We start from the raw sequence: 13,417 nt of genomic DNA on the forward strand, positions 1-13,417 counted from the left end.
TCTCACCCACACCAGGAGTCATCATTTCCTCACTTAAAAAAAAATTAAACTATATATATCCCATAGCGGACAGTCTGCATTTTCGGCTGTTAAAACTCACTTAGCCAAAGGAAAAAGGAGTAACCCCTTTCTTTTTTCCTGCTCTTTCTTTATCTGAAGAAAATCAAGGCACTTATTAAAATATTTAAGAACTCATTAAAACATCTGCTTTGCTTGCGTGTTGTTAACCTTTTCAATATCCAAACATTTATAAACTCACTCGTGTTTGGATGGCACTCACACTCAGAAACACACACAAACATAGATATCGAGCATATATCCGGTACGTATACATATTAGAAATTCACACTTTAGTCCTGTACACACTTTCACACCCTCTCATAAAATATCACACATCATTTGCACAGACATATATCCACCAAGATAAATACTAGAATTTCTGTCTCTATTTTGCTTGGAGAGAACTGAATTCTTGAAATCTCTCATCAGTAAAAATTGTAAGGAAAACACGCTTGATCCTTCTACACTTCCTCTTAATCACTGATCTTTCATTTCCAGGTTTGGGAACCCTTCCATTTCTGAAATACAAACATGCTCCCAATAGAAATGAGCTAGACTTTTTTCTGAAGAGCTACACCATCCAGGGCTTGGGAGGTCTCTGTGGCGTTCCAAAAGGAACAGCCTAAGTGCTCTCTATCGTGTTTCAGAGGAGTCCAGCCCAGCCAAAAGGGGGCTGAACTCAAGGGCAAACGCCTTTAGGCCAATCTCCACGTACAGAAGGGAAGCTGACCCTGTTGAATTTTTAGCTACTGAGCCTGTTTGGCAAGTGGACAAGCGACTGACTTCTTTCTCTATTTTGTGAAAGCCTTTCACCTGGGGCAAATTCACTTCCCAAACAGAAGTAGGCAAACCCAGGCCTGGACGGTTCAGAGTGGGTTTTCTCCTACATCTGGGAAGGAAACGTAAGGGATGGGCCAGGTCAGGTCAGATAAAGAGGCCCAGGGATGAAAGGATTCAAGTGACACCTCTAGACATAATTTGAAATCAAGGGGATGCTAAGTTCTAAAGTCACAAAGGTTTGATTTTTCCCCCATAATGACTACTTAGGTGTTTTAATTTGACATATAAAAGGTCAGATTATTTCTGACCTTCCTATCTTTCTCTTTTTTTGTTTGTATTTCTCACATGCCCTTGTTTGCTGGTGAGCTACGCACCATCTGATGCTGCCTAGGGGTAACCTGGCCCGGGATCAGGTAAAGGGATTCAGGACCCATCCACTTACAATTCTAAGGCCAGTTTCAGAAAGAACTCACCCTCCCATAGAACCCAATTTAAGAGGAAGCACTGGTTCCTTCGTAATATATGATATTTGGGAAGTAGTTATTAAGAAGGAGTAACAGATCTTCTTTAAAAATCTGGTCTGCCTCCTAAGTAAATTCAGCTGGAGTTGTTTTAAAGAAACACTGGATGGCCAGGACTTGAAAATAAACAGATTACAATGGCTTACTTCGTCATGGCCAGAGACACCAGGTGACACCAGGCAACAGGCTGTGGGCTGTCCCACAGGAGAAGAATCAGATCACTCATTTTAGCTGAACTGAAAGTAAAAGTCCTTGGCAAAAACAGGAAACTTAGGCTGGCTGGATAGGGGACTGGAGAGTCAGGTGATGTCAAAGGTGGGTCTGGGGTAAGGGGACCAGATTACTAGGAGGGGAGGGGGGCTGACATTAGCAAGAAGAGGGGATGCAGCACGTGGACTCTCAACTCCCTGTGACCTTCCTGTGTCTCAGCTTCCTAAACTGTAATTCATTGAGAGGATTGAATTAAGTGTGTAGTTTTCAAAGTTATTTTTAGAAGTGTTTGTGTTTTCCTTGATCAGAACTCTATCCAGAACTCCAATGGGCAAAGCAGCTAAAAGTGGAGCTCTTCTTGGGTGTGGGGACGGAGGGTGACCAGAATCAGTGCAGTATCCCCGCCATGAAGTCCCTCCCCTCCTCTCTGATGGGGCTTCTCTGTAAGAACATCAGGACTTCCTGGAACTGGGTTTGAAACCCACTAAATCTCAGTTTCCTTGTTACTTTAAAATGCCACAGAAAAGAGAAAGAGTAGAAGGATGAGAAGACATCAATTTCATATATATACCTGAGGGCACTTGGTGGAGAAAAGCAGTCTCATTTCCCCCCAAAATAATACGCTTTATTTACTTTATAATTTATCCTTTGTTCACAACACAATCCCATCCTGTTCCTATTTCCACAGCATTGTTTTTATTTAATTATTGGTAGCAAGGAAAAGAAGCAGCTCTTTCTATGATTTCAAAAGAGAAGTCTTGCCACTTAACTAATAAGAAGCCTTGCTATTCAAGTATGGTCTCCCCACTGGCAAGCTGTGTGACCTTGGGTAAGTTAGTAAACAACTCTGAGCCTTTGTCTTCTCATCTATAAACTGAGGGGAGTAGTTCTAAAGGTCAGCTGCAGTTCTAAAGTTCAAAGCCTGTATAATGAGGAGGGGGCAAAAATCCTGTAACCCATAGATGAACCCGAAATTTAAAAGATTCTCTACCTTCCTAGACAATAAGATATTTATGCAAGGTGTTAATTTCTGTTTCATTTGCTTAGTAAGCCTGAAACAAAACTCCAGGGTTCTTCAGATGAAAGTATCTGTCCTGCATTATGGAGAGTTCAAATGTCTCTTTCAATCACATTAGCTCTACGGACCTGGGTTTCTTTTCTTAACTGAGGCTGTGGCTGTATATTTATAAATATTAGGGATACACAGTTCTGTGTGTGAGCATCTCAACAACAGTGATGCATGAAAAGAAAGACAGAAAAAAAGAGTTTCTTCCAATCTCTCACTCAAATCATCTAAGTCCTGTGCTCAGGGTTTGAACCAAATTTTGCTCACTAACCTTGGATAAGCTGCTTTTAAAGAGTGATTTCTGTGGGCTGAGGCTGGATTTTGTTTTATTCAAAGCGACTTCAGCCTGTCACAAGACAGTCTCATAAAATCTGTATCTTGGCTTAAGCTGGGAAGAAATGAGCCAATCCATCAGCCCAGGAATGCGGCTGTTTGACCACTTCCTAAGGCAACTGGGAAGGGATGCAATCTATTCAATTTATGGGGCTGGGTGGCAGTGAGCGATCCACTCCTGAAGGCGCAGCAAATGCAAATCCCTATGAACTTCTGCAATGATAAGGTTCAAAATCTGAATAAAAGAAGCGTCTGGGAGGGCAGGATGGAGGGAATCAGAGAGGGGGACAGAAAGCCAGCAGATGAGCATGGAAAAAGAAGTGGGGAATGAGGCAAACTTCCTCTTCTGAAACACCTCCGATGAATTCACCAAGGAGAGAACTGGAAGTTGGGTCTGGAAATAGGGCCTTTGGGAAGTCTCTTCCCCTCAGTCTGGATGCGAAAAATGAACCTTCATTTAATCGTTAAAATGTAGTTTGAGGTGATTACCTTCCCTGACCTCAAATCATGCCACCTGTGGTAACCTCGTTATTTGTCATCTTATATCATAAGCAAACACAATTCCAATAGGGCAGCCAATATAATATCATTAGTTTATATTTATGTCCACTCTTTCCCAGCCCTCACTGCAAATGCAATTTTGATGCCAATCATGAGAGATCTGGGATTACAATTCCTGACCCTTTCAACAGACATTTGGGGAAGGAAATAGAAGCAGAATAATTTTAGGGCCTCTCCAAAAGGTAATATAATTTTTTTCATGTATTTTGATTAACTAAAGGCTTCTGTTGAAACTTTCATGGCTCCCCATTGGTTAGTAAATGAAATCCAACCCCCCTGGCCCAGCAATTTGGGCCTTGCATTTGGCACAAGCTACTATATCCAACCTGATTTGCAATTATTTGCCTCCACACCGTCTAAACTGCAGTTTCTGCGTATTCCCCAGACAAGAAGTGTTCCCTTCTCTGCTCCCAGTTCCCCTTCCCCTGGTATGCCTTTCCCAGCTCTAAATCGTCTATCCTCTCAATCCAGGCTCCCACGGCACCTCTGCCCTCCCTGATCTCCCCACACCACGAGTGACCTTTCCCAACCTCTGAGGCTGAAGCTCTTTAGCATCTTCTAAGGTGTGAGAGAGCCTTATCCATGCTGCTGGACCACCTGTTCATCTTTGGCAAACCACACAGCATCAAATCCAGAGTCTTTCCCAAAAGTCAGACGCAATGAGGCTTGATGAATTAATAACTGACTGGCGTAACACCAAAAGTATCCGTAGGTATCACAAATTCTAAGAAAGCCTCGTCACAAATTGTTCTGCTTATCCAGCTACTACCCTTCCTTCCCAACCCACAGCTCCTAGTAAATGCAAATGTTTTTTTATTGGTGAACCGAGAGTTTAGAGGACTTGTCTGGGATAATACCTAGTCACAGATCAGGGTAGAGCTAGTGTGAACTATATCTCATAGGACACAATAACCTCAGATAATAATGATGAAGTTCAAAAGCGATTACATTTTAATTCGAATAATGGTAAAATTAATTTATCTGAGGGTTTTCTTGCCCCCTCACTCCATCCCCTACCCTCCCAAAGGCAAGCTCTAGATATTTGTTTTCAGTAGTGCCAAGAAGATTCAAACTACTGCTTCATCACTAGACTCTTGCTGGGTGTCAGTTTAGTTCTCTACCCATCCCTCCCCGGCTCCCTTCCCCTCCCTGGCCCCCAATATGCCTTTTAGGCACATCTGTTTTATTTTTCCCCTTTATCAAAACAATTATTATCGTCGCTTGGTCCAGTAATTTGCAATTCCCTTTATCTTCTTCGCTGAAAGATTGGCCAGAACCCGGATCCCTGGCTATCACGGGATCTCGAGAGGCGGTGAGCAGGGTATCACTGGCTGTGTGCATTCAGCTGGCCAGTAGCCCTACCCACTGCACGCCTTCCTTTTGTTATTCCCAGCCTCCTCCCTTTTCTTTCTGGATTAGATCATGACTCCTTTATGAAGACCCAGAGGGAAATGGGATTATCAAGAATCTTGCTGGGTAAAAGCTATTTTGTCTTTATGACGACTTTTTTGAGTTCAGCTGGTGAGGGGCCTTAATGCCAGAGTAGAAGTTATTACACATTCAGGGAGCCCCTTCCACGCAGCACTCCCTGCTGAGCACCCTTTCAGGGATGAAGAATGGAAGAGGAGGGAAGGGAAAGAGAGAGATTTAAAAAATCAGTAGAGGTGAGAACACTGAAAGTAGAAAACCCAGGTGAGAAAAAAAAATGCAAAGAACAGACATAAATCTAAGATGAGAATCCAGCAGAGAACATCCGTCTCTGAAGAACAGTGTGCCGAGAGATCATCTGACGCTTATGAAACCAGACAAAGGTTTAGTGGGGTAAGAGCTGAGAATGCGTAAATTATCTATTTATTTTTTAAAAAAACTCATAAAAGTAACATCAACTTACCACATGGGTGTTAGTGTCCTTTCTATCTTTCTATGATCACCAGATACTGTTAACCCCACTGAAGCTGTTTTGAAGATTAAATGACTTCTGCCTAGACAGCTTAACATGTACTAAACAGTACTCTATGTAATCTGACATAGCCCAACAGCCCTAGAAATCAGCTATTATCATCAAATACATTTTACAGATGAAGACACTTAAGTACAGAGAGATTAAGGATTCTGGATCGCCGAGCTGTCAAGTGGCTGAGCTGGATTTTAATCCAGGTGGTCTGGCTCCAATGCTTCAGATGCTGGGAAGTCCGATGAAGGTCTCCCCAAAACATTTCAGTGACAAACTTATTTAGTGGCATTTAGGGCAAGAAAAATGTTTTGCCTGTTTGAAAATTCCTTTTTCTCCCCCGTGCCAGGAATCTGTGTGTGAACAATGAGAGATGTGTTTGAGGCTGGGGTGTGAGCGAGCTGCAGGCACTTAACACAGTTTCCACTCCCGGCACCTCAGGTGCTTGTCATCCTGGCCCTCTTTCCTGGGTCCTGGAAACCAGGGTGTGTGTCTGGGGGGAGGGTGTGGTAGGGGTGTGACTAGATGGCTCAAGTCTGAAACTATGTGTCACAACATCAGAGGGTTTTTTCCTCCGCAGCTGCCATTTCTCTCCTGTCTCCTCAACCCCATTCTTCCCCATCCTAAATTCCACGTTGGTATTGTTCTACTGGAGAGGAGCAGCGTTTTCAAAGATGGGGGATTTATTTTTACCGCACAGCTGGTCTGCCAAAGGTCACATAATTTGGCAATGTTCCCAGTGGTTAAAAATTAATTTCTCCTTATTAATACAACCAAGGTCCCCTAGGATCAGAGCTCAGCCTTATCTAAACTTGACAGCTTCCTAAACCTTTAGAAGATGCTTTCTCCTGGAGGGCCAGCCATGCTACAAGGCCACTGTGTCCTGGAATCCAACCCCACTGAATCCTGTTAGGTAATGAGACCATTAAGCCTTCAGCCATTTCTCATCGAAGCAGATAAAGCTTTGGAAAAGGCTGTAGGCTCTCTAGGACAAACTTCCGCAATACCAGGAATGGGTTAATTAAAAAAAAAAAAAAGTGAATGCCTTACCTGGAAGGAACCATACAAAGACTAACTTCCGGGGATCAAACACAAATCTGACACTCAAAGAGGGTGCCTCACAGCTTATCCAGTGGCAAATGATGGTCAGATGATAAAATACCTCAAATATGTTAATGATACTACAAACTACTGCCCAGATGTCACTTTTCAAGTCTTTTCTCATCAGTGCAAGAAATTAAAAAGATATTATGCTTCTGCTCCTAAAGTCTTCCCAAACTGGACTTCGGGGGAATATATTCTGAAAACTCTTTACCGATGAACCTGGCTCTGAATTGTGTCTACTCAGAACTGTCTCACACTTGGGTCACCCAAAGTCAGCTCCTTCAATAAGCAGTTGAGTCAAATGAAAAACACCAGACAGGGTCCTCAGGACCATCCAGTCTATGGTGTCTCTCCCCACTGACCCCCGGGGGCCTCTCCCCAGCTGTTATTTGCTTTCATGCCTCATTGCATATGAACTGGCATTTCAACCCCTAGACTCGACTACACTGTGAAGATAGGAACTGACCTTTTGGGTGCAGAATATGAACTATACACTCAACAGCAGGAGAGGAGAGCCATTTAGTAGACAGCAGGAGTCCTGTCTGGATAGCCTGGGGTTCTCAGTCACTGCAGCCTTCCAACATTGCATTTTGCCAGTTGGGTGCTCTGTGGCTTAATCTGAGGGCTCCACGGCATGACATGAAAAGTCCAGACCTGCGGTGCTGCCTGGGCATACACAATTCTACCAGGCACAACTTGGACAAGAAGGAGCTTGCCCTGGAGCCCTCATGGGGAGCTCTTCTCTTTCCACTGTTTTGCACTGTGTGCTCTGTTGGCAACTGACGCTAGCTTCACTACCTCCAGTGGCTGCTTATGGGATAAAGTTGACCGGGTACCCACTGAATGAGGGCACGGGACCAGTCCCCAAGAGCCTAGAGCAGGCTGTCTGTGCCGAATCCAGGAGTTTATAGATCTGCTGGCAAATTTTTATGCCTGCCCACAGCCATCCCGCCATTCGTGGAGACAGGCTAAAAAGGGAACCCTCTTCAAACTCTTATCCGGAGCCTAGACTGCCGTTGCTTCTCTTTCAGCATTTGTTTGAACCAGACCTGTCTCCCACAGCTAATTTACACCTCTTATCTGATCATCCAGTCCAGACGGAAGGTTGAATTGACTGCGTTTGCCAGTGTCCGTGGCAATGGTGTTAAACTCAAGCACAGATCAAAGCTCTCCAGGCAAGGGGCGGGCTGGGGGGCGGGTAAGGGAGGGGCGGTTTTTGGTTACAGGGTCCGGGCTCTTTTGGCCCCAAGCAGTGTGTCCCGGAGGTGCGGAAACGTTAGGGCTGGGAGTTGCCACTATCTGAAGAAACCCATTGTCAGGGCCTGATGATTTCCTGAGCAAAAGCCCGTCCCCCCGCTGACCACGAGATTAAGTCCAGCAAAGGGGAGTTTCGCGGCCAGGCTCTGACCGGGGAATGGCTAGCGCCAGGGGGCTCTCCTCTCCGTCTGAAACCGAAAGGAAGGGAGGTGGTGGGAGGGAGGCGAGTGGTGAGCACACGCCAGTAAACCAGAGCGCCGATCTCCTCCCATTCCAGAGAAATTCAACCGGAGCCGCAGAAGCGGTGACACGGTTGAGCCAGATCCCCTAAGCTTGGCCCGGAAAGCTGATTCCCACCCCCATACCGCAGAGGTTCCCGGAGGGGCGAGCGGTTCATGCCACCCCACCACCCCCGCCAGCCCCTGGACATTAGCTTTGTGGATGCCCCCCCATCCAGCCGCCGGGCGCCGGGGACCTGGTGGGAAAAACGGAGGTGCGCTAGCCCGAGGCGAAGGCTGGAGGCAGCCGTTTAGTCACAGCGTGCCCCGCCTCCATTAACTTCTGTTGATATTAAAGAGAAATCAATCAGTGAAAATGAAGCACTGGCCGTGAATATTTCTTTTTCCCTAGCGGAAAAGCAAAGAGCGAGATGGTGGGGGAGGGGAGGCAGAACTCGCCGGCGACTGCAGAGGTTTCTCCCAGGCGGAGAACCGCAGCGGCGACTTAACTTTCTGGCAATGGGCAGCGTTGAGGAAATGCCGCAAGCTTCTCCCTGGAGGTGTCCTTAGTCAGGAGGGGGAGGGGACAAGGCTGCAGGAGCTGGAGGCGGCCCACTTAGCCCAGGCTTGAGCTTCGGTTTTGCTTTCGCTGGGAATATTTTTGCCTAATAGAATGTTTATGGATCGCTCGGCTCTGTTTCTGCTGCGTAGCCCAAACAAATCGATGCGGCGTTAGAGACAGCGCGGGGTAGGGGGGAGGCTGGGGGGCCACCACGTCCCCACCACGTGGAATGCCCGCGCGCCGCGTGCGCTTCACCTGTTCGCGCGCACCCGCGAGCGCCCGGCGCGCAGCGCTACTAGAGGCCGCGCAAGTTGCTCTCATTCCCGCGGCTCAAGCTGCCTCCTTTGCGCCTCCAACCTCCGCTCCGAATCCCACCCAGTCTTCCCGCCACCCAGCTCGTCCAGCGCTCGGGCCCCCAGCCCCTCAAAGCCGGCTCTCTGGGGGCAGCAGGGGTAATGCAGCGCAAAGTGGAGTGCGCGAGGCAGGAGGGGGCGCTCCGGGAAGGGCCCTCCGAGCGGCCCCGAGTCCCCGAGCCCCCGAGCCGGGGCAGGAGGGAGACAGGCGGGCGGCGGCGCTGCGAGCTGGCAAGGCGGCCGGCGTGGCAAGGACAGGGGGAGCCTGGTGCGCGACGCCCACTGGGCCTCCCAGCCGCCCGCCAGTGCAAGAGGCTGCCCGCCTTGGCCACGAGGTTATTTGCTCACTTGCTCCCCGGCACGGCCCCCTCCCGGCCGGCGCGCACCGGGTGAGTCAGAGGTCTAGCTGGGCCTCGCCCTTTGCCACCCGCTGCCGGCTCCCCCGGTGCCAGTCCGCTGCTCCGACGGAAAGCCGGAACGGCCCGCGGCTTGCGATCGCCTTTTCGGGTGAGAATACCCACCCCGGGCGGGTCCCAGCTCCGCGTCCCATCAGGAGGTCCCACCCTGGGTCCGAGGCTGCCTGAGGCCTCACAGAGGGCGACCAGCCCTGTGCTCCGCGCCTCTGGGCTTCTCTAGAAGTGACGCAGCGCGGCCCGGGGCTGGGGTGGGAGGGGGCTCTGCAGAGAGCGCGGAAGGCAGGTGGCAGAGCGGGAGTGGGTTTGAGCGGACGTCGCACACACACGTACACACTCCGCGCAGTGCTCGGGGACAGATGTCAGAACATCTGGGGTAGGAGATGGCCCCCGAGTCTTTACTACCCCTCCCGCCCCTCAGAGCACACGGAACCTGAAGTTGTGTGTGTGTGTGTGCGCGCGCGCGCGCTCGCGCGCCGGGGCCTACCAGAGTCCATGCCTGAATACATAATGTACCGTGGGCATCCTCACCGCGCGCGCGCGCGGGCACACACGCACACACACACACACACACACACATATATATACACACAGCGAATCACACAAACATACATAATTTATGCAGCTTTCAGGTCTGTGGGAGGTAATTTAACTTCGCTTCAAGCTGGGAACTTAGAATTAAGGCAACAGGGAATGGGGAGCCACAGGAAATCTCCCCAAGTGGGACCTGCACCCACCTCTTTGATACGATTTTCAACTGCTTTGAAGACCAGTTATGGCCGAGAAGACGCAGCAAACGTGTGGATTTGGATAACAAGGGCATTCGCGAATCTTTCTCCCCCTAAAATAATCACCCAAGCTTCGAGTGGGGTGCGTGCCAGTGCTGGGGAGTGAGAATCAGAGTCCCGGGCCCCCACAGCGGGCTCCCACTAGCCCGCTGTGATGGGGGAGGGCCCGGGAGGCTGCAAGGGGTTGGTGCTATCGCTGCAGTGGCAGACTTCGAAGTGCCTGCGGGTAAGGGCACTTCAGGAAGGCTTTTTCTCCTCTTTCTTTTCCCCATTTCCTCCCGGCATGGTTTCCCCACTCTCAATCACCTGTAGCAGCTTTTAAGAGTTTTGTCAGACTGCGACACTGTTGTCAGAGGGGAGAGAGGCTCACCCGGGAGAGTGGTATGCGGAAGCAAGAACATGCCCCACTGGATTCCCTGGAACCAGCCCTTCTCCGAGAGTGTGCCCCTAGCTCACAAGTACTGGCCCCACACTGTTCTGGGCCTTGCAGTACTTATCTCTGCAGTCTGTCCACGCACCCTTTTTGGCAGTGGTGAGAACAAATTCCACTCAAAAGTTTCTGACCACTTCACAAGAATGAGAGACCTTTGAGGGCCACATACTTTGTGTTATCTAATAATAATTTTTAAAAGAACACATGATTTTCTTCCCCAGAAAATACAGCAGGAAAGAGAGTTGAATGACCAAACGCCTCGGTTGCCAGAAGCGCCCAGCCCCAAGCCCCGAGCTCAGCCACAAGACCACTTGCTCCATCAGCGTAAGGCCAGTGATCCTGAGACCCATCCACACATTCTGCAAACAAGCTACAGCACTGGAAAACCCAAACTAGACTCTTGCAGTTCCCAAGCCCTTCAGTTAACATTGCTCAATGTGGCTAAGGGGAGGGAACGCAAATGATTTATATTTCACTGGCTAGGTTGAAGAAACTCAAGGGAGATGTGTTCTGCTTCAAGACAGGGGGAAAAAATTCCCCAAAACTGTAATGCAAAAGCTTTGTAGTATTTTTAAACCTTTGATTCAGTCCATATGTGACATCTGAACACCGCCAAATTCTGTCTATGTTTCAAAACACACACACACACACACACACTCCTAGCAGGAGAGAAAAGTTGGGTTTTAGCAGCGGTGGTGGTGTAGGGAGGGCCGGCTGGGATCTCTCTCTCAATTATTCAGTATTGAGAGATCTTCCTTCTTTGCCATTGCGTGTGGCCCCCTGCATTAGCAGTTGCTTTTAAAGGTAAAGGCATATTGAAATGAATAGAAAAAACAAAAAACGACAACTTTCAGGGGCTTACCTGGTTGGCCTCTCACTTCATGTCCTGAAAAGTAGAGAGCTAAGAAAATCCAGGTGAGAGGAAACATATCCATTTTGGAGAAGGAAGCTTTCTCCAGAGCTGTTTTTGTAGATTTCTTGTTTAATTACAAGTCTTTGTATTTTTCTCGCTCTTATGTTCTTCCTTACAGTGTCCTCTGCAAAGGTTTCTACTGGTCAGTGTTTCCCTCCTGGGTCCTGGCGGCCCGTCTTCACCTTTATCCTTGCTGGATCCCCACCTCACCAGGAGGAGGGTAGCTCTTCAAATCAGCAAAGAGGGAGCAAGCCGGGAAGAGAGGACGGGTTTCCTCTCTTAAAAACAAAACGCATCTATGCCCTCTCCAGTTCCTCAAAGTATCATTTCCTTTATCCTACAACATCACGAGTATTTCCCGTAAGCCAAGCGTAAAAAAAAAAAAGGAAAATATAATAAAAATAAAAGCCAAGACTTGCCTTGGGCATCACACGGCCCCCAGGCAGCTGTGTGATCTCAGAGGCGTAAACTGACACACATCCCCCGGCACTCGGGACCGACACGCTGGTGGAGGCACAGACCACCCGACGGCCCGAGCGGGAGGCGGCCGCCCAGCTCTTGCCCTCACCGGGTTCCTCTAGCGGGAGCCTCCCCCAAAGGCTACACCCGCTTGGCCAGCCTCAAGAGGGGAGTCTGAGGAAGGAAGCTGCTGCTGCGGCGGCTGCTGCTGCGGCGGCGGCGGCGGCGCCGGCTGGGATCGCCTGGGAGCGAGCGAGCCCCTCTCCGAGTTCGCTCGCGCCCGCCCTCACCTCCACCTCGCCTAGCGCCTTGCCGAGTGTCTGCGCGTCTGAGGATGTGCTGGGGGCGGGCTGCGGGCTGCTGCCTCGCTCGCGTTCTCTGCTTCCCCTCCGTCTCCCCCCTGCCTTTTCAGGCCGAGCAGCGGGTGGATGTCAGAGCCGCGGCAGAGCTATCCGATTACGCGCCGGCTCAGGGCCCGCCCCTTCTGTGTTCCTGATTAAAGAGGCAGCCGCGGAGACGCGCGGCGAAGAGCAGAGCGCGGCGGCACCCGGCTCGGGCGGGGCGGCGGCGGTTTCCCCCTCGGCCGCGGCCGGATCAAAGTTAAGGCAGCTCCCACCCGGCCACCACTCTCCCACCCTGGGCACCTCCGCGCCTGGCTGTGCCGGGCCGCCCGTGCGTAATGCCCAGGAGAAGGAGAGCCCCCGGGCACCTCCAGGGCGCGCTGCCTTTGGCCGCCTGGCCCCCGCCCGAGGAAGACTCCGCGGGAAACGGAGGAAATTCTTGTTCTCCCCCGATTCCCCGACTCCCGTGCCACACACGTAGAACCCAACACCATGCCACGCGCAATGGCGTTACAAGAGGAGTTGGGTGGCGTACGGTGTTTGGAGTAGGGAGCCAGGCGGCAGCTCAGCCATGCGTTCGCACAGGCAGCAGTGCGTGGCGGCGACACACACGGTCAGCCCCGGCTGAATAAAACCCCAAACACTGCCTGCGTTTACTACTCGGATCCTTTGTTGTGTCCCAAACATACTCCTCTCCTCGCTGGGTGAGGATGTAGTTTCTCCTGCGCTCCTAACTTGTAACTATCAGAAGAAGAGGAAAGACGTTCTTCAAAGAAATTTTTCAGGTAAATAAATTGGATTCCCCCAACTCTCCAAAAAAAGTCCAGGTACATGAAGGTTTCTCGAAATGCTACTGTAACTACTTCTATTCACACTTCCCCACGGAGATGTGGACACAACGCCGAGAGAAGGAAAACAGCATTATGCCAACTATTTTTAAATGGAGGCGTGAAGCCTGTTTAGAGGGAGCCTCGAGCTAACAGTTGGGAAGACACTTGTATCTTTGTTTCTAGGGATGGCTTTGTGGATTCAAACTGTCTCGCTTCACTAGGCACCTATTACTACATTATCATACAGACTCTTAACAGGAACAG

General features: G+C 49.8%; 1 protein-coding gene across 6 annotated transcripts in view; it reads right to left on the reverse strand.

Moving 5' to 3' along the window:
* Positions 1 to 12,056, reverse strand: part of NRP2 (neuropilin 2) — a 114,636-nt gene extending 102,580 nt beyond the window's left edge. For all 6 annotated transcript variants that reach the window (XM_082657740.1, XM_082657738.1, XM_082657739.1 and 3 more), the window contains exon 1: positions 11,473 to 12,056. In XM_082657740.1, the coding sequence (XP_082513866.1) occupies positions 11,473 to 11,545 (73 nt within the window). In that variant the 5' untranslated portion in view covers positions 11,546 to 12,056. The remainder of the gene's footprint in view (positions 1 to 11,472) is intronic.
* Between the last annotated feature and the right edge of the window lie 1,361 nt (positions 12,057 to 13,417).

Source organism: Grampus griseus, assembly GCF_964374135.1.
Source record: "Grampus griseus genome assembly, chromosome: 7".
Taxonomy (NCBI): domain Eukaryota; kingdom Metazoa; phylum Chordata; class Mammalia; order Artiodactyla; family Delphinidae; genus Grampus; species Grampus griseus.